The following is a 20,958-nucleotide window of genomic DNA, read 5'->3' as shown; positions in this document are numbered from 1 at the left end:
TTCTTTACTTAATGATATTATTTTATTTTCGTTAGTAAACACGTATTCATAAATTATACTTGCAGGCCATAAAAAAAACTATCGACTCCTGGAATAGAGTATGACTTGGACATCAGCACAAATAGAAATAACGAGTAATGGACAGACGCGTGAAACAAATTGAATTCAATCTCGCGTGCATCTGACAAATTTTCAAATTCAGTTATCTCGAAAACAAAGAATTATACAACAAAATTTTACTCTATATTTTTAACTTATTTTTTCACGTAGAATCATTTCCCGATTGTACCATGTATACTGGAGCAATAATATAAACATATTACAAAATTTGTTATTTCTTCTATCAATAATATATTTTATTAAAAAAAAAGACATATCGACGACACCTTTTACTACCACTACTTATATCTATTTACAAAGAGATACGCATTGGCATATAGAATATTTTAATAAGAAAAAACAAAACTTTTCAACTTAAGCATTTATATTGTTATCTGCAAATGCTCCTGAATTGTCGCTTATTTATACCAATATCAGGTATTATTATGAAAATTGCAATCCAAGAAAGGTTTGCAATTATCAATGAAAAATTTTAAGTAAAAAACATTATAATTTCTAGTGTATTTTTATATCTATTGGTATATTATATTTTGCAGATGCATGCAGTGGAAATATGTCAAAAATGCTTGTCAGACTATTACTTTTAATTATTTCAACTATCTCAGTACATGGGTTTCAACCGTCGAATCCGGACGAATATGATCAAATAGGTGTGTTTTTCTTTTTTTGATTAATATTCAACATTTTAATATTTATGTAGTCATATACATATATAACATATAGAAAAAACGTATGTATTATTCAGAAAGGTTTATATTATTTCGTTAACTCTCATTATACTTTTATATCATTTTTAATTAAAATTTTTCATTGAATCAGACAATGCAATCGAACATCAAAGATTCCGACAGAAATGTTGCCTTGATACGATTCGATGATCATTTTAATTGCTATTAATCGCTATTAATTCTTCATTTTATGTAAACAGTACTTCAAAATCCTACGAAACAGGAATTCAATCAACAAACAACCAATGAAGATTATTTTGATTTTGACAATTCGAGACCAACGTCACTTTTTAAACAAACTGCAGACTTTACCATTACCTGCAGAGGAGAGAATCGAATCTGTACCAAGAAAGATGACTGTCTCAATGGTAACATTTATATCACAAACGATGTTACCCTTCCATCAAGCAAGGTAAACAGTTATGCTAAACTAACGTGTCCTAGAATTTCTCCAAAATCAAAATCAGCTGTAATAGTATACTTATGCTCTTCTAATAATAACTTGTCATTATTTTAATTCTTATTCGAAACAGGAAAAAGAATGCAAAATTAGCGACGAAGTTTGCTGTACGGTTGTGCAAGGCCTTCGAGATACATTACCAAAAATTGAAACATCCAAACAAACTTTGGGAAGCAATAGCTTTAACGCAGGCTTTGGAGTAAAACGACCGCCTACAAAAAACAATCAAGCCACAAAAGTCTTTGTTAGTGAATCTACAAATTCGCGCGTGACTCAAGATCTCGATGAACAAAATTCTGTTCAATCTTCTACAAGTAAAACAATTTCATATTTCGATTGCTAATGGTATTATTAAATTTTAGTAGCTAACTGATTTCTTTAAAATCAAAAACAATTATTACGAATAGTGACAAAATTCTTTTCTGTCTCTTTTCAACTGATTCTAATTTATCATGTTCAATTATATAAAACAAATTGCTTCTTTTATGCTGAAATAATACAGTCACATAAACTTGAAACATACATTATTTTACTATGGTTCAGATTTACATTATTAGATCAATTTCATTATACTTTTTTAATAAAAATATTGTCATCCACAGACCTTCTTGCTGTTGCAACCCATTTGCAGCTTGGCTGCGCGGCGGCTCTTCTTTGTGTCGAAGAACAATACTGCACCGTGGACGGTACAATTAGTCCAGAACCTGTTTCTTTGCCAAGTACATCATTTTTGCAACGTGTGCCACTAAGCGTAAGTAAAGATAGACAAAATGAGATCATTGAATCAAGTTGAAAAGTATAATATTATTGTTAAGTAAGAATACGTATGTGATAATTTCATTGAACATTTGTTTTTACATTGTCTTACAGAGTTGCAAAAATCCTGAAAGCGGAATAATCGGCAAATGTTGTCGAGATCCAAATTATGTAGATCCTTGGCCAACAGAAAATCTTCCTAAAGATTATTCTGGTGGATTCGATGAACAAGGTTTCCCAACATTTTTGAGTACAGCAAAAGTAAGACCGCCTAAAGTATCTGTACCACCGATTAAAACAACTTCTAGACCTGACTTGGGCTCACAAAATTCTCTGCCAACCGAAGGAAAACTGGAACCCGTATTAGTACCTGATAATTCGGTTATTTCTGCACAAGTTTTAGTTCCTCCGATCGAAACCATTCCAAATCATAAAGACGATTTGAATATCGAACAACTGAGCCTAAAATGTGGTGTTAGAAATATGGTAAGTATTTTTAAGTCGTTAAAGTAGAGTAGGGAAAATCAACCAATAATTTCTGAAATACAATTTTTGATTTCGATTATATGTAATCTGCTGCTCAACATTTTGTGTACACAATTACAGTTGGTTTTCATCAATTAAAACAATATCAAAATATTCGTATTTCTTTTGTTACCGTGCATAAGTATTTGGACACTTGCACGTTATTGTAAAAATGTGGTTTATAGTTTCTTGTTGAGGTCGCGTTTAAGGTAAAAATTTCTTACTTTCACTGATCTTAAGGTAAAATTAGTTATTTTTGTTTCAACATTACTTACTTGTGATTATGCATACCATTTTCAAAATAATAGAGACGTCAAGCTGATCTTTTAACAGCCGCAGAAACAAGTAATTGTTGACAGCTTGTTTATTACTCAGGTACAGGCAACTATGAGAAACCAGTTTCGCTAGAAAAAGCAAGGTTTTTTATCGAAAACATGTGAACACACTATATTGTTTGTTCAATTATAGTAGCACAATTACCATATACATAATAATAAATCCCTCTTCTATACAGGGTGTTCGGCCACCCCTGGGAAAAACTTTAATGGGGCATTCTAGAGGCCAAAATACGACGAAAATCAAGAATATCAATTTGTTGATGGAGGCTTCGTTAAAAAGTTATTAACGTTTAAAGTTCCGTCCGTATTGAATTTTTTTCTCGAAAAATGCGCAAGATTTCGGGGGTATGTCTATTCACCAAAAATGATTGTAATTGACCCCTGCAACCGAAAATAATTTTTCCAGGACAATTTAAAATTTTTCTTTTCGTCGAAAAATTTAGGCACCAAATTAGATTTTCGGTAAGGAATTTTGTCCTCGAAAGTGCGTAGGATTTCGGGGGTATGTGTAAAGACCAAAAATGATTTTAATTGACTCCCGCGATCGAAAATAATTTTTTTAGAATGATTTGAAATTTTTGAATTTAATTGTTAATAACTTTTTAACTAAGCCTCCATCAACAAATTGGTATTCTTGATTTTCGTCTTATTTTGGCCTCTAGAATCCCCCATTACAATTTTTCCCAAGGGTGGCCAAACATCGATAATGATAACTTCGAATTATTTGAAATATAATTCGTTAATTTGACGTTACAGAGACCAGGAATTAGGGAATCACAAACTGTTTTCGCCGAAATTCCATGGCAAGCGATGGTTTTGCATTCGAAAGAAAAGAAAATTCTTTGTTCCGGTGCTCTAATTAGCACTCGTGATGTAATAACTGCGGCCAATTGTATCGACAGGTAAATGATCACCTATATAAATAACATTGTAATTTTGTCCGCAGTTGTACAATTTTGAGGCGATTTCGACTTACAAAGAAACGTCGGTAATTGATACACGCCGATTTTGACAAAATTTTGTGCAAATGTTCATTAAAACTAGAATTAAACCGAATTGAACATTTTTAAGATTATAATTTCATTCGATTCAGTTAACGATGCAGTTAATTCGTACATTTTCTATTAAATCAAGCTTGGCACCAGACGATATTTTAATAAAGTTAGGGGAATGGAAATTAGGATATGAATTAAAACACGAGGAACCCCTTCCTTATGAAATTCTCAACGTATCGTCTATCAACATACATCCTGGTTATGCAAGAGGATTCGGAGATCACGACCTCGCAATTTTACATCTTGAAAATTCTGCAAATATCGATTTTCACGTTAATCCTCTGTGCTTGCCTGCAACGACACAGCCACAAAACAATAAGTCATGTATCGCTACCGGCTGGGGGAAATCCATTCTTCAAGGTATTTAAAAAAACAAGTATATAATTAATTTATATTTCTAAGCATACAAATAGGAAGTTGAAATTAATGACTTCTAGCTATTTTCGAAGAGCACCATCTTATCATTTATTTTCAAAACAGAGTTCAAAAGTATGCCACCAAACGTAATGATCTCTGTTTTAAATTACGCGTGAAAGTGTCAATTTTCAGAATTTGCATGTGTATTTTATTAGTTAGGAACAATATTTTTCAATAATTAAAAATCCGACGTTGGCCAATAGACTAATCCATTGTTAATTTGGAAAGTATCCTAACAATTATAAACTCTTTTTTTTTATTATCGTATATAAGATAGTTATTCAGTCGTTAGTTTTATACTAATAAGATCGTGGTTATTTGATGGCGTGTATTTCCGCATTATTCAATTTTAAACTAGCCCTTTTGACATTGATTTGTTGCAAAAGTAGTTGCGCAAAATAACGAACCGTGCAAAAATGATGTTTATCTAGCGCATTATGCCGGTGCAATTATGCATGCAGTGGATTTGGATATACTTTCAATGGAACAATGCAAAGAGCAATTAATAAGAGCGGACTTAAGCTCAAACGTAGCAAACGGAATTATTTGTGGCGCGACTAAAGAGGATATAAATAATATTTGTGAGGCAGACGTTGGGGGACCCCTTGCCTGTGAAAATCAAAATGGAGTTTACGAGTTAGTTGGGATTTATAGTCAAGATACAGGATGCCTTCCATCAAATCAAGTAAGAAGTTTGTTCTAACGGATATAATATTTCTTTATGTACATATAAGGTTTATATCTTATTGCATTTTATTTGCAAAATGAGATTTTTAATAGGCTTTGATATCTTTGTGACGCAAAAATTACGAAAGCTTTTTCTTTTTATAAAATAATACATTCTAATAATACATTCGAAATAAAAGAGTGTTTGAGAAATTATATTTAAATCGTACGTCAAGGGGTTAATTAAATCTAAAGTGACTTTGAACATAATAAATTATTAAGTCGTAACATGATTTAGGTAGAAATACTAGTAACAATATTTGTTTAGGTCGCAATTTTTGCACCATTAGACGACGAGTGGTTAAAAGGAACTATGGCGAACTCAACGCCTGTACAAAATCCTTCGGCGGTACCAAAAGAAAACGGTACAAGCGAAGGATATGAAGATTTGGTATTTGAGAATGACTATCGGAAGAGTACTCTGTCTACGGATAATGAGTATCTACCTCCAAATTGAAGATACGTCGGTTAATATATTTTCGTTATCTATTTATTATACTTCGTTTATTACTTAAACAATTGCGAACATTATTTTCAGAAACGATTCTAGATTAGAATCGTTCTTTTCCTTTTTAAAATTCTACAAGATAATATAAGTATAGGATGGGATTAGGTTCCAGACAATATTAAAAAGAAAACACTTGTCACTTATAATAATAAAGAAGGAAAAAATTATTTAATAACAATAAAAAGAAAAGAAATGCAACACAAATGGATACGATTAACTTTGTGTGACCCTATTCTTTCGTGCTCCCTTCTAAGTTCAGCTTGTTCAAGATTCTTCTTCGTTATTTATGTTTTGTTTATAAATACGATACAGTTCTTCAAAGTGGAACAAAATGTTAAAAAGATCATGCATCAAATTATAAGGGGATCCTTGTAAGAAGCTTTAATCTTCCTTTGTGATAGTCTAAATGATCAATTTTTAATAACAGGAGAAATTTTTTAGATTTGATACAAATTGAGTAATATATCTTTAAATAATCCTATTCCTAATTTTAAAAAAATGTTGACACTTTTAAATAAACAAGATGAAACTTAATTAAAATTATTGCTGTCCCATCTGTGCAATAGTAACGAGAGGAAAAGAACTTTGTTCCTTTAAATTTTTTAATAGACCATCTATCCTTTGCCTTGTCTGTGGTATGTATTAAACTTGACTTTTTAACCATCAAAAACTAACGACTTCTTATTAATAAAAAAAATTTAAACAGAAGTAAGTAGTACACGTTTGAAAAATTATTCGAAATTGAATCGTACGTCAAGGGGTTAATAATTTTATGTAAAGAAACTATTTTAAATTCGCAGCCATTAGCTCAGTGTTACCCACGAAGAACTTTTCTATCGTGGGTAACACCGATTACCAGATCTCACCACAGACGAGATATATGAATAGACCTTTCACGTAATGTAATTTTTCGGCCGAAGTTTCTGGGGTCCCGGGACCCCATTACCATTTTCGTGTCACTCGCAACGTTATCAACAGATTCAGAAATTAACACAAGAGGAAGTGAGACAGAAAATAAAATTACATAAATTTTATTATTTTTTAACGGAATTAATGCTGTACGATCCATCATTGGGCATTAATCGATTAATTTCATTGGAGTAATCAATCGATTAAGAGTATTTAAAAATTTCAAGATTATTAAAATTCCTAAGGATGTATTTCATTGATACGTACACCGCAAATTCTCTATTTTTTATTTTAAATTGTAATACATCATTTATTAAAAAAATAACTCGGCAGAAACGTATTTGCGACTCAAAATCAGTTTAATCAGACTGTGCATCGGGGCCCCGGAAACTTCTCATTCCTCACTTTCGCACACTATGCCCAATTGCGTGTACGTGAGCTCGTTGAGTTTCGGAAGAGCCGAGAAGAACAGGCTGATACTCGCTTTCCTTCTCGCTCTTGCATCGCTGACATCGCTTACATTTCTCGAAAGCAAGCCTACTGGCATCGCCACCCGTTCGAATCGTCAGTAAACGACAAAAGCCATCGTGACTGACAAACCTTACATTTCTCGAAATCGGACCTGGGCGCTTTTTGAAGATTCATTGACTTTCCATACGAAGCGACCATGCGTTATATACATATACATGTTATACATGCTAGGAACTATAAGTTGTATAACTTTCGTCGTATATCTACTTTCTAATAACATGGGAAAATTTTTAAATATAAAAAAATGTAAGAATACTGTAGAATTTTTGCAATGGAGAATTATTGAAGGAAAATGAATTGATTATATACATGTTGTATGTCAGGCAGGATATCAGTGGAAGGGGCCTGTGTGTGTCTGTGTGTGTGTGAATGAGTGCGCGAAGAGCGGCGCGATTTCGACGCGCGCAGCCAAGAGTCGAGTTGATGTACGAGGCCCGTGCGAAAAGGATCTGTGAATTGAGCCACTGTGTAATATTATAAGAAAAAACAAATTTATTGGTCTATCCTATAAAACGCATTCTTTTTCTTTTGTTCTATCCTGTATGCTACATACATATGTATATATCGGACACATCCCTCGCAAACACGCTGCAAACATTAATGAGAACAAAACTGCAAATCTGTCCTTTTTTAAAACCCCGCAACTGATCTTTGACTCGGAACTCGTCCTCTTCATTTAGCAATTATAATAAACGTAGACTCATTAAAATTCGTAAAAATAACAAAGTTATAGCCATTTAGAGGGAAGAGTACCCAACGGTTAATAATCATACCAGAAATTTTAAATGAGTTTTTCTCGAAACCATATTTTCGAAATTGGCTGACATGATATCACAAATTCATATTGATTAATGGATTTGAAATTTATAGAGACATGCCTGTATGTTAGAAATTTTGCCTTTGACGGTTCTGGGGTAAGTCCTGTGCCGTTCCTCACAGTACTCTTACCGGAAGGTCCCACGCCTTCCCCACTCCGTGGCCAGATCCTTCAGGACAAAGTCTTCATTTTTTCCAGCAGTACGACGTCAGGTCGTCTGCCTCTTTTAACTACTCTCTCTCTATTCATAGACAATCAATGCCTCGACACGCGCTACCTGGAGACCCAACGCGGTCGTCCGCCATCGCGTCACCCGTTGCCAGGCCTGTTTAGTCTCATTCGCTCTTTAGGCCACATGCACCCCAAAACTCTGTCATAAATGTATCGTAGACTGAGCGTCCTTCAGTGGTCCTTACATTCGACTCTCTTGGAAAATACATTGTCGCTAGCGTTTCTGGAAAACAAAAGCCGATCCCCTATTTCGGGGGAATGTCCACGCGTCGCGTCCAACCATTGTTGCCGTGGCGAAATCGACTTTTTTGCCTTCGCCTTCGAAAAAGATTAAGCAAAAGAGTTTTCTTCATTGAAAGAACAAAAATTTTCCAGTCCTTTATTTTCAGTAGGGGCGGTCTCAACTTCCATTCATTTTCATATGATTGATTTTAATGAGTCAGCGTTTTTTTAAATTGCTAAACAAAGAGGACAAATAGGACAGTATTCTCAAATATTTTCTGATTTAAAAATTTAAAATTACAGTGAAATTTTTTCAGTTGTTTAGACCCAATAGTATTAATAGTATAAATATATGAACGCACGTCCATAAGCATAGTAAAAAAATGTCTTGTCGGAATCCCGGGGACCGAGAGTTTAAAGACCACGGGCGTTTTTAATTTAATCTCTTTATTAACAAATTCTGTACTCGCTATCGCTTGCTTTCGCTGTCGTTCAAACTCTGGCACACTTCTTCCAATCGCTCACCGTTCCTCTCATCCATTATCTCTCTCACACTCGCTCTGCCGTGCTCTCTGCCCTCATCCTCACCAATCATATAATCGTTTACAAACATTCCATCTTTCGCACTTTTCGATTCGCCCAGACATACACACACTCATGCACATCTAGTCGCGCGTCTTTTCGCGGCCGGCGCGCGATTCGATGCCACAGTCTTTTTTTTAATAGTTAAAATATGATCAAGGGGTCCTAAAACGTGTATTTCCGTAAAAAAAATTTTTGAAATTTTTGTTTCATTATGGTATTTTGCTTATACATTGTATATGCCTACATAGATCGAATTTCGGCTGTGTTAAGAGCAAGAAGGATAGACTGACATTCGCCGCCTTTCTCGAATCCTCGAAGAGATACGAAACGCCAGAACTCATATACAAGGTGGTTGGCATTAGTGTGTGTAAGTGGTGGGGCAGCTCCCTTTGGGCACGGGTCTGCCATCTGATAATACTGCACTGTCTTTTTCAATCCCCCCCATAGTCAACTCACATGTATTTACGCACACACTACAGCTGGCTGCCCATCAATCCTAATTCAGTGCCTAGTTTCTCAACTGACTGCCATCCATGAGAAGAGGCCGCTAAAATCACCTCCGAATTTTCAGGTCGGTATGGCAGTCAGATTCGGCCGCGAAAGTCCATAAGGTGAAAGGTCTATTCATATATCTCGTCTGTGATCTCACCACGTGGAGGTTGCTGCGAGTAAAAACCCGAAGAGAGATGGATGGAATCCAAGTTCCATCTATTTCCCTTTTATATTCTTAGAAACTAGATTACCAAACTAGAGAAATAGAAGGAAACAAACGTTCCTTCGATCTTCTAATTCAGTTTTGCCAAGTAATTATTTTGTTTAAAAAAGGGATGAAGTTAAATCAAGGGAGACGCGATGCTGAACCGTGCAGCGGATCTTTGGATCGAATCGACTACGAAGGTATGCGTTTCCACAGAAAACGGATACTCCACACCTTCCAACGAAGTACCATTTTCCCTCGATCGAGCTACCAAGAGACAGCGGTTAGATCTATCGGACCAACTGCACGGCCGATCACATGTTTAAATCGATGAAACAGCGGTGATCGAAGCGAGAAACGAGAGAACGAGTTGAGAGAAGCTACTTATTCAATAATTGCTTGGTAGGGCGCGGAAATACGTGCAATAAAGAAACCTTCAACGTTAATTTTAAGATTTGCGACGAAGTTTAAATCTAATCGACTTAGAATTAAATGTCCCTCGGCGGTTGTGGCGTCTTCCTTCGATGTCCCTGCGATTAATCTGAATTTAAGCTAGAACAAAAATTGATACATATTTAGTAATATATAAAATGAAATTTAATGGACACCATGCAATCCATCGACTACTAAGTAAGTAGTGGAATGATTTTTTGCGCTGATGTATCGAAGAGGGTAGTGAAGTAGATGAGAATCTATAAGTTCGGGAAGCTACGAAATTTATAAATATTCATACCTAATGAAATGTACAAAATTGGCATATGATAAGACAGCCAAAATGGTAATAAATTAAAAGATGTATATCATATCTTGTGTTCATATCCCTTGTGTTCATTTCTGTAAACTGTTGGTAATGTTGCGAGTGACACGAAAATGATAATGGGACCCTAGAGACCCAGAAAAATGGGCCAAAATGGGACTGCTTGTATAGCTTAGCGCGGAAAATGCGACGTGCAAAGTTCTTTTTGTGGACCATAGATGGTGCCACAATGTCCATAATTCAATAGCGCCAGTTTGGTGCAAGTGTGTCCACTTTTAGTACTAAAATATTGAATCGCTTCCTCTGCTATCACCCGAAAGGATATCTGTCCAAAAAGTTGTCTGCATTTAATGACGGAAATCATGTACTTGTAGTACGACAGTGAACATTCGGTTACAGTTTGAACTACTAATTCTGATTTACACTTCATATAATTGAAAGACAAAGTACTTCCATTAGACATGGATGGAAGGAAAATGTCGTGAGTATTTCATTACCACCATTTACACATTTTTAACTTCTAAGGTATTTTCTTTCCTCACAAAATTTATTATTTAGACACAATAATGAACAACATGAATTTTCCTGCAAACGTTTATGAACATATTTTGAATATTAAAAAACTTCACAAAATTAAAGAAATGCTAGGTTATACCGTTGTGCTTACTCTCTTGTTCCTTTTTTCGCTTTGATCCGTAGTTTGCGGTTTACGTTCAGAAAATATGTAAAATGTTAAATTAAACAATTGTTACGGTATGTTTGGGAAGTAAAAGTTTCTGAAATATTAGGTTAGTTTGCTAGATTGCAACTCTCCTGCAATTAAAGTGTGCAATTTCTAAAATTTAAGAAATATATTTCACGTATTTTACGTTTATTTACTACGATTTATTTGTAAAAGAATTGTCATAATTTAAAGCGTTTCAAAATATTTTATACCAACTTTTGAATTATAAAGTAAGCACTAGCAGAAGGAATATTTTAAATTACAAAGAATGATATAAGCTTATTAGCAGTTTATTGAAGTATTGGTTATTGGATGTTTTTATATCTATAAAGACAGATGAATGGATTACACGTTATCCTCCTGATAGATCAATGTATTTTTCTTTATAAAAATCATGTTAAATTTGTAGTAAAATTTTCATTGTTGTATCCTAATGATATTATTTTAAACAATATTTAATAGACTAAATATTATTTTTACTTCTTGATTAATAAAAATATTAATTATGATTTTCATTGCTATGTACATTTTTTGGAAATAAGTATCACAAAAATAATATTCAAATTGAATTTTTTCAAATTCAATTGTAATGTTAGTTTTAATATTAAATAAAATGGAAGTATATTAGAGAAATGCACACATACACAATGAAATAAAGTTTAAAGCTGATAAATTACATTTAATATAGTAACTAATTTAATCATTGATGTTTTAGAACAGCAGGGGATTCCCTGTACCAGATTTTAGAGATTCCAAAAACTGCCACTTCTGAGGAAATTAAAAGGACTTACAGAAAATTAGCATTAAAATATCATCCTGATAAAAATCCAAATAATCCAGAAGCTGCAGAAAAGGTACATTAAATTCAAATATACTTATCTTTAAAAATTTGGTAAATATTTACTTTAGTGGCTTTGGCCTAAATCTGTTTATTTTTTTTAAAAAAGAGAGCTGTTTAAAAAAAAAAATATTTCTGCATTGATAAGAAATATAGACTGGCGAAAGGCGAAAAAATGATGCGCTTTTGCATTCTTTTTTTTGCAAAAAAAAGCTTAAAATTTTTAAGAACTGTAGTATATGTGATGTGATTCCAATGATTTTGTAATATATCATGAAGGACGAAATTATGAACAACTTTTATCTGACTAATAACTGCTGTTCGACATCAGTTTTCGAAATATTTGCAAACATTGTTTGTACTAATACATTCACACCACTTGTACGCGTGTATAGTCAGGCTGCGTCAGGAAGAGATTGCTGTTTGAGATTGATTTGCCATATAATGAGTGGACAAAAAGATTAAATTTAGCTAATTTCAATGATATACTAATTTAACCTAACTTATACGCAGCGTCGCACTTGTTTTGGACCGTAAGCGGCCCTCTACTCGACGATGATATAATGTAATATAGCCAAATCTAACCTACTCACAAAAACTAATTGTCGGAATATTGATTAAATTAACCAATCAGTTTTAGTGATAAGGTTAGATGCGACACTATGCGTGTATGAATTAGATTTGATTAGTATATCATTGAAATTGGTTAAATTAAATTTTTTCGTCCACTCGTTATATCACTCGCTATATCACTCGCTTTTCAGTCGCCTCGATGTGTTTGTAGAAACACAGATAACCAGCGATCCCTTGTAAATGCAACGCGGTTACGGTACGCGTATAGGCGGAGTGAATGTGGTAGTATCAACAATTTTTATAAATATCTTGAAAACTGAGGACGAGCAATAATTATTGTTCAGATAAAAGTTGTTCACAATTTCGTCCCTTATAACATACATAACATTTTTTAAAAAACTAGATGTATCCAAAAATATTTAACTGAAGTATATCTGAAATATGAGTTCATTGTATCAATACATGAATCACTCAGAAGTGGAATTTAGATTAAATAAGATTTGATTGAGAACAAGATAAATACTTTCACGAATGTTTTGTAAATTGAAACAATGTTTATGTTGTATTTATAACGTTGTTTAGATATTGCATTTTTAAAGAAATGAGAAAATTGTAAATGAAAATAAATTTTGATATATTAAAAATAATTTTGCAAGAAAAATTTTATTTAATAATATCATTTGTTGGTATTTCGAATTTTGCTGGTTGTCATAAATTTTAGTAAATCTGAAAACGCAAATTAAAATAAATTAGACAGTAAAGAAAGTTGACAATTTTTCGTATGCATAATCTATTTGAATCATATTATGTTTCAGTTTAAGGAAATAAATAGGGCACATAGTATATTAACAGATCTGACAAAACGTAACATATATGATAATTATGGGTCTCTTGGATTGTACGTTGCTGAACAATTTGGCGAAGAAAATGTTAATGCGTACTTTGTTGTCACTTCTGGTTGGTGCAGGGTAAGTTTTTACTAATCTATCATTTATATAAATAAATTCTCATATTTCAATTTTCAATTCTAGTTTTTTATTTCTAAGGAAAATTTCTGTTTTACAATAAAATAATATAGAACATTTTAAATTACCACCTGATTTTAACATTATTGGGTGTTATGGAAACAATTAATAACTTTTAATACTGTAAAAGTTTATGTCAGTTTATTCCTTTTAAGTAGTATTATTTAACAACATTTAAAATCGTAAGATTAAAGAAATATATTATTTATTCTAAATGCACTTTGTTAGTGTAACTTTATCTGTTTTGCTACTTCTTTACAATGTTATATTACTTTTACAACTTTATGTAGTTTCTTCACTGTTATTTGTGATTATTAAGTTGATACAATTTGCTATTTGCTATTTGTTGATATTTTTTTAAGTTAATATAATGTAGTTGATATAAAGATACTTGAAAGCAATTAGTTCACAAGCGCTTCTATATGTATCTTTTTAAGTTGTTCATTTTTATTTTAGATTTACCAAAGAAAATTAATCAAAGAACAGTTTCATTTCTAACTTTTTAAAAATATGTGACTATTAGTTTAAGTTTAGAAGTCTAACCTCTATTATGATTATCTTAATTATACAGGGTGTTCGGTAACTGGTGGCACAAGCGAAAAGGGGGTGATTCTACATGAAAAAATAAGTCTAAAATATAGAATGAAAATTTTTCATGTAAGGCTTTGTTTTCGAGAAAATCGACTTTGAATTTTCGCCGGGTATGCGTGCTTATCAACACAAACTTCAATCGAAACAATGATCTACAGCGAAATCCATTATAACAAGATATGATAAAGTGCACGCGTATTCGGCAAAAATTGAAAACCGATTACCTCAAAAACAAAGCCAATTTTTCACATGAAAAATTTTCATTCTATAATTTAGACTTATTTTTTCATGTCGAATTACCCCCTTTTCGCTTGTACCACCAGTTACAGAACACCCTGTATAATTTAATGATTCAAATATTGTGTTTATTACATTTATATTACTATATTGTAATAATATCATTTTTTACAGGCACTCGTCATATTTTGTGCTGTCATAACTGCGTGTTATTGTTGTTGCTGTTGCTGTGCTTGCTGCAACTTTTGCTGTGGCAAATGCAAACCAGTGTCAGCGCAAAACAATGGAACATACCATAACTTACAGGTAAACCTATCATTTTATTACTTAATTCAGGTATAAATAACCATACTTCTTTTAATTCTTGTATTGTGTTCAAGTCTATAAACCTATCATTTAATTACTTAATTCAGGTACAAATAACCATACTTCTTTTAATTCTTGTATTGTGTTTAAGTCTATATGATCTGATCCTGTCTTTAGGTCAGTATAAATTTTTAATTTATAATCTTGTTGGAGACATTAACTTTTTTTATTTTTGTGCATATTTTGTCTCAAAATATGCATCTTCATTAGGTTTATTGAAAAGATCATTATGATCTTAATCTTTAAAATCAGTGGTAAAATATTATTCTTAAACAATGAGCCGCTTGCGAGAAAGTGGACTTTTGCGGCTGGCCTTTATTTGGCTTGTTTAAAACTTTATTACTTTTTAAGCTTATATATCTTTCTACACTTTGCCTCGTTATCGCAGTACACAGTGCTGACTGATACTATGGAGTATGTTATTTACTCAATGCGAACATCTGGTGATACCGATTTTTGCTATGTCAGGGAAAAGTTACCAAGTCTAACTACTATTTCTCTTAGTTTTTGCGTATCTGGAATACTATAGATCGTGTTATTACGCTACGTGTTTGGCGATATTTAAAAAGTTATTTATTCACATTTATGCCAAAGATTGACAAAGAAATTAGGAACATTTTGTTCTTAATCTGCTAGAGTACTGAATAGTAAGGCATATCTAGCAGACCTTAACTTAAACGCAATGCTATCTAATATTTTTATTTTGATGTAAGTATGTGTACGAAAACCGAAATAAATACGGGCCAACGAACGTTTTATATGTATAAACGAAACTTGCTCCGGTTTGATTCTCTATCATTGACTCTCTTATTCTAAATGTGTAACAGTAATTATAAAAATGATTTTTTTTACACTATTATGCAAATGCTGATATTTAAAATTTTATTATTAATTATTCCAATATATTATTATAATTGTGTGAGAAATAAAGTATATAATTACATTATTAAGTAGATGTATTTTTATACATAATGTAGTTAGAACCATTCAAGTCCAATGTTAAATTGAAAACAAGCTACAGTGTCATGTGAAAAAGCATATAGTTATTCAAGATTTTGACCGTTCAAGAAATGGGAAACAGACAATAAAGAATAGGATGTTTATAAGCTGCAACAGCGTTTTCCAGAGTGGCTGGTGATCAAACTGCAATAAACAATGGCAGTGATGATAAGCAGACATGGGCACTTCGGTGCGTCGCTATTTCTTTCAAGTGGTCTACAGATGTTGCAGCGAAGGCACACAAGGACAGGATATAGTTCTAAGGACTTTTCGTTGAAGGAAATACGAAGTCAAGAAAGATAGAGATCGATTCTGAAGCATCGATCCCCAAAAGAAGACGAGGCCACTTTTTTGGCGAATAATATAGTGTCTAAACCTTTGTAGAGTGTGTCTAGAAAGAACTTTAGAAAAAAAACTGATTTATTTTTAGATATTATGTATGTACAATACACACTATTACCCTTAGACATTAGGTTTAGTGATTCATTTTAATGAATAATAACTTAGTTATAGTGTGTGCGTGTATTATGATTGTTAAGTGAATCATCATGGAGATTTCGAAGTGTATTACTATTGTTAAGTGAATCATCATGGAAATTCTCAAAGAACTTTAAACAGAATCCCGTTAACACTAGAGAGAAAAAGTAAAATTATGGAAAAGTTGCAAAGAGGAGCATCCATTTCTAATGTAACAGATGATTACCAGACCTGTATGGAGACGATTTGCCGCATCCAATACAAGCGAAATGAATTAACAAGATGCGCAACTAAAAGAGACTACGAGTTACAGTAAAAGAAGAGAAGGATGTGCAAATTTGAAGACTTGAAAAGCTGTCTCTATATGTGATTTTTGGAACGACGTATAGACAGGCCGTGAACACCGTGCGTTTCTTGTCTAATGGGAGATTCATTTACGGATCTGTTACTGCAGGAAAAAGCATTACAAATTCCAGGAGAAATTGGGACGCTGTTTTCATTTAAGGCTAATAGAGGCTGGTTGATGAAATTTAAGGATTATCATAATATAAGATATTGCATACACATCGAGAAAATCTAGTGCTGATAGTCGTAGACTAATTTGTGAACGATTTCTTGGAAAATATAGAAGAGGAGTCCATAGAGCGAGATAATATTTATAATATAGACGAGATGGGACTTATGTGGAAGGCTGTCATACAGATGGTAAAGGAAGATAAGAAGCAAATTTCCCTTAAAAATATGTAAAATATATTAGAGTAATTATTATTTTTATTTATAGTATTAATATCTATATTGTATAGAATTTAAAGTATTTAAAGAATCAGTGATGGAGAATAAAATCGTTGCGAGTTTCGTCCATTCAAACAATCTAACGTGTTAAAAAGAGAAAAAATATTGATTCTCTTCTTTTATGAAATATTGTATTACAATCGAAGTTGCCGAAGTCTTGAGCGAATTTTATGGCCTGTCGTCTCTTCGGTCTCGTTCATTCGTAGTTTGTCACACTCGTTGTGGCAACTGCAAAAGCAGTGGAGAGAATAATCAGATTACTTAAAACGAAATGGGAATGGGAATTCATACGTTTACTTATATTTTATATATTATTATTTTTCGTGTACACTAATTTTGGATCAAATTTGAACCAAATTGGTGACTTGCATTATAGTAAAGATCTGTCAGGTCTCACTGGTACCTTTATGGTAACAAATTATATCCAGTGGTCAGTGCAAAGTTAATGGAAAGAGTATACTTCTATACTTCTGTGGGATAGTATATTGTACTACAAGAGTTAAAAGAGTTCCACGTTTTCCTCTACAATTGGATAATTGCCTGAAAGAAAAAATGCTCTTTGACTAAGAAATTATAGAAAATGTCTTTTTAGAATTCATTGAGTATACGATATTTGAATTCCATAAAAATAGGGTATGTACAAAGCTTATGGTAGTTTCATAAACAATGCCTTGATTTATAAACTACATAGTAGTTTGTGGCATCCTGTGCTACCTAGACGCAGTAGTATATTAAATATCCCTGTGACAATCTCCTCTTTTCTGCTCGATGATAAATGTTTATCACAGATTACATTATTTATATTTAACTACTTAATGAACGAAATCATTGGGTAATTTACATTACGACATTGTAAATAGAAAAAACGTTGACAACCACTGTTTATCATATTTTGAGTAAACTTCATATTATTTAAAATTACTATATTGTAAGTTAGTATACAAATTATAAAATATTATAACGGATAATTTCTTCCACTCATTAGAGTTTGAAGGGACAACTAAAACGAATTTTGTATAGATTTTAAACAAATTCGGTATCTTAAGTGAGTATATTTATTTCCTTTGTTATTTGTATTGAACTTGCAACTTTTTACTTTTTTCGGAGGACAACTTACTTTTATGTGGTATTCTAAAAGTCGAATTACATCAGAAGCTTTGAGTACGTTAAAGAGATCTAATTATATATAGAACAAGTTTGGGTAAGAAATTTTTCTTTACCTTTTATGTTGTAATCACATTTTTAGTAAACACACAATTGTCTACTCTGTACATAGAAAGAAGCACTTTTATGTGTTTTATCGTACATGTTTTTGTTGAATTATTTAACGATACGAATTGCCAGCATTATATTCTTTCACAATTCTCTGAGTACTGATTTTTTACAATAAATATAAATTGGTTTTTTCCTGATTTGTTTTAATTTGAATTATCATTGAATGTAAATTGAAAATAGGGATTACTTATAATATAATTTCATATTTGTGTAGTTATTAACGGTTTGGTCAGTATTAATGTTTAGGGACAATTTTCTTTTTCAATCTAGTTATTTGCATGTTGTTTTTGAATATAATTGTATTCCTCTATGGAAAAATAAGTGAATGTTTGTTAGTAAACACAGAACTTGTTAGAGATATAATAGTAACATTTTTGTTTTTTGTTTTTTCATTAAACACGATTCTATTCAAAAATATGTTTTACGTTCAAAAATTCAATAATGTTTTATTTTCTAATACTCATGGAAGTAACTATTAGCAATAATTATAGTTATGAACAAAACATTATTAAAATTTATGTACAATAAAGAGCAAGAATAACTTAATGTGAAACAAAATTGATATGTGTTAATACATGTTTTGATTTAGTTGCATTAGAATAGTATTGTTGGTATTCTTGTAACATTTGCAAAATATATTGCTTTTTTTTTATTTTTAGTTAATCAATTGTTGCAATCTGTTATTAGCTTTGTGTCTCCCTCTGCAATATCATTTGCTGTTTTTAAATGTTATACTGTTTCTAAACCTGTCACATACAATTCATCATTTTCCCAGATTTATATATTTTTTCATAGAAAATTTACAGATATACTTTCTGTTGAAATAAAATTTTCTATACCTATGTTAATTATATTAATATAATCTTCGACATTTTTTAAAGTAATAACAATTTTTTTTAGAAGAATTCTCTGTTTGTGAATTCTATAAGACTTCAATTATATACCTTTTTACGTCAAAACATATTGTTGTATTAAAAGACGACAATGTAGCAGTCATTGATTCTGGTACCATAAATGCTTGGAAATTTCCTATAGTCCTGTTTGAAAAATGTGGGTTTTTTTAATCTCATTAATATTCACATAGTTGTTATAAAAATTGTAAATCTTGGCACACTGTTACTGTAGAGATAACAGTTATTAATTTATGCTTTAACCCAATGTGCCTTAGTCCCAACTCTGCAGAGTAGGGATTGGGATTATTCTAATGTGTTTGCGCAGATCGAAGAGGTAGGGAAAAGGGCCACAACTGGCTCGTAAGTCGTCAGTTCGACACCTCCCGTTGCAATGTAAGGGTTATTATATTTGCATGATTGATTTCATGCATTCTTCCTATTCATGCTATTTAAGGCATTTCAAACAGAATAAATATAGATGAATAAGCCAATTGTGATTTTTATTGTATTCATACTTTAGGAGAAAAATTGAACGAAGCAAAAAGTTACTACTTATATATATGTCCAATGTTTAAAGTAGTAATGTATTTAATACTTGTTTTAATGTCACTGAAAATAAATTTCAAACGGAAACACTAAAGTATTAATGCTAATTGACATAGACATGGTCTTTTCTATTTTTGATCAATCCAGTATTCTAGTGTATTTACTTTGAAGTCAACACTTTTTGAATTCTATATTCCAATTTCAAGTAAAACTGCTTGTAATTCGGAATTACCTTCATTTTCTTCATTAAACGAATCAATACAAATATTAATTTCATAACTTCTGTAGTATTATTATTGTAAGAATATGTACTCCTTAACGAAAAATCTGCTCGAAAGAACTTTGATTCGTTCAATGTTTTATCGCGTTAAAATTTGTTATTTCAATTTGTTGATTTGCACTTATTGTATAAGTGTAAAGTTACGTGCAATTTAATTATTTATTATTATATAAGGTACCGTAACAAAGTAGTTACTAGTATCGATAAAACAAATATGAATTAAAAATACCCAACGGATGCTGATTCAGTACTACTATCCGTCCAATGCAAAATTTTGAAAAAATTGATTATTTATTTTTAAAAGCATGTAGAATGCATAATTTACATAACAACATTTTAGAACCATTTCAGAGCCGAGATAATAACGGTTCTGTAGAATCGTAACCATAACCTATACACACCAGAACCTTTTTTATTCATAATTGTTATACTATCATTTCAGATCTTATAACTGTTTTGTAACGAGAATCAATATCATAACTATTTTCAACCTTTGGTGCTAATTTAAGTTTAAGAAGCGAATCTAACCTCCAAAATTTCATACCATATCTTTAAAATTATTCGAGATACAAAAAGGTTTTTAAACAAGTTTTTTATGGTTTTTACCGGGAAATAACATTAATACAAAAAAGTGAGTGAGTAGGATACAAAATCAATATCTCACTACCTATATTCTTAAAACACCGATATACATAATACACAATTTTTATTTTAAATTTACAATTGAATAAGTATTTTTTTTGTAATAATATTGTAAAAATCTCAAGGGCTCTAATAATGGCAGATCTGGAAGAGCTCAAGGGAGGGGAGTTAATTAAAATTGTGAAAAGAATGCAAAATTTCGAAGATTCGAGAATTCTACTTTTAGAAATTACAAATAGAATTATTAAAGATTTTATTATGACGATCACTTTTATTACACAGTACACAAACGAATAATATAATACAAAAACAAAACAA

General features: G+C 31.8%; 2 protein-coding genes across 4 annotated transcripts in view; both read left to right on the top strand.

The window, feature by feature from the left end:
• Nucleotides 1-673: 673 nt before the first annotated feature.
• On the top strand, nucleotides 674-5,582 carry LOC122400531. The gene is made up of 9 exons (XM_043402055.1): nucleotides 674-770; nucleotides 1,049-1,260; nucleotides 1,382-1,622; nucleotides 1,911-2,059; nucleotides 2,179-2,550; nucleotides 3,684-3,829; nucleotides 4,062-4,342; nucleotides 4,831-5,084; nucleotides 5,394-5,582. Exons 1-9 carry the CDS (start codon nucleotides 674-676, stop codon nucleotides 5,580-5,582), a joined length of 1,941 nt encoding a protein of 646 aa, XP_043257990.1.
• Nucleotides 5,583-10,681: 5,099 nt separating this feature from the next.
• LOC122400449 (dnaJ homolog subfamily C member 5) overlaps nucleotides 10,682-20,958 on the top strand; it is a 30,855-nt gene continuing 20,578 nt past the window's right edge. For 2 of the 3 annotated variants that reach the window (XM_043401929.1, XM_043401927.1), the window contains exons 1-4: nucleotides 10,682-10,863; nucleotides 11,822-11,960; nucleotides 13,333-13,485; nucleotides 14,545-14,676. In XM_043401929.1, the coding sequence (XP_043257864.1) occupies nucleotides 10,844-10,863; nucleotides 11,822-11,960; nucleotides 13,333-13,485; nucleotides 14,545-14,676 (444 nt within the window). In that variant the 5' untranslated portion in view covers nucleotides 10,682-10,843. The remainder of the gene's footprint in view (nucleotides 10,864-11,821; nucleotides 11,961-13,332; nucleotides 13,486-14,544; nucleotides 14,677-20,958) is intronic. The other variant, XM_043401928.1, reaches the window with a different exon arrangement.

Source organism: Colletes gigas, unplaced genomic scaffold (genome assembly GCF_013123115.1).
Source record: "Colletes gigas isolate AHSC1104 unplaced genomic scaffold, ASM1312311v1 Colletes_gigas_Sc00018, whole genome shotgun sequence".
Lineage (NCBI taxonomy): Eukaryota > Metazoa > Arthropoda > Insecta > Hymenoptera > Colletidae > Colletes > Colletes gigas.
This window is presented reverse-complemented; position numbering and strand designations above follow the sequence as displayed.

Excerpts from the sequence above, each read along its gene's own strand:
- LOC122400531 (XM_043402055.1), top strand. The coding sequence starts at position 674 with ATGTCAAAAATGCTTGTCAGACTATTACTTTTAATTATTTCAACTATC. Across the intron at positions 771-1,048 it reads GGACGAATATGATCAAATAG|TACTTCAAAATCCTACGAAA; the intron begins GTGTGTTTTTCT and ends TTATGTAAACAG. Across the intron at positions 1,261-1,381 it reads TTACCCTTCCATCAAGCAAG|GAAAAAGAATGCAAAATTAG; the intron begins GTAAACAGTTAT and ends TATTCGAAACAG.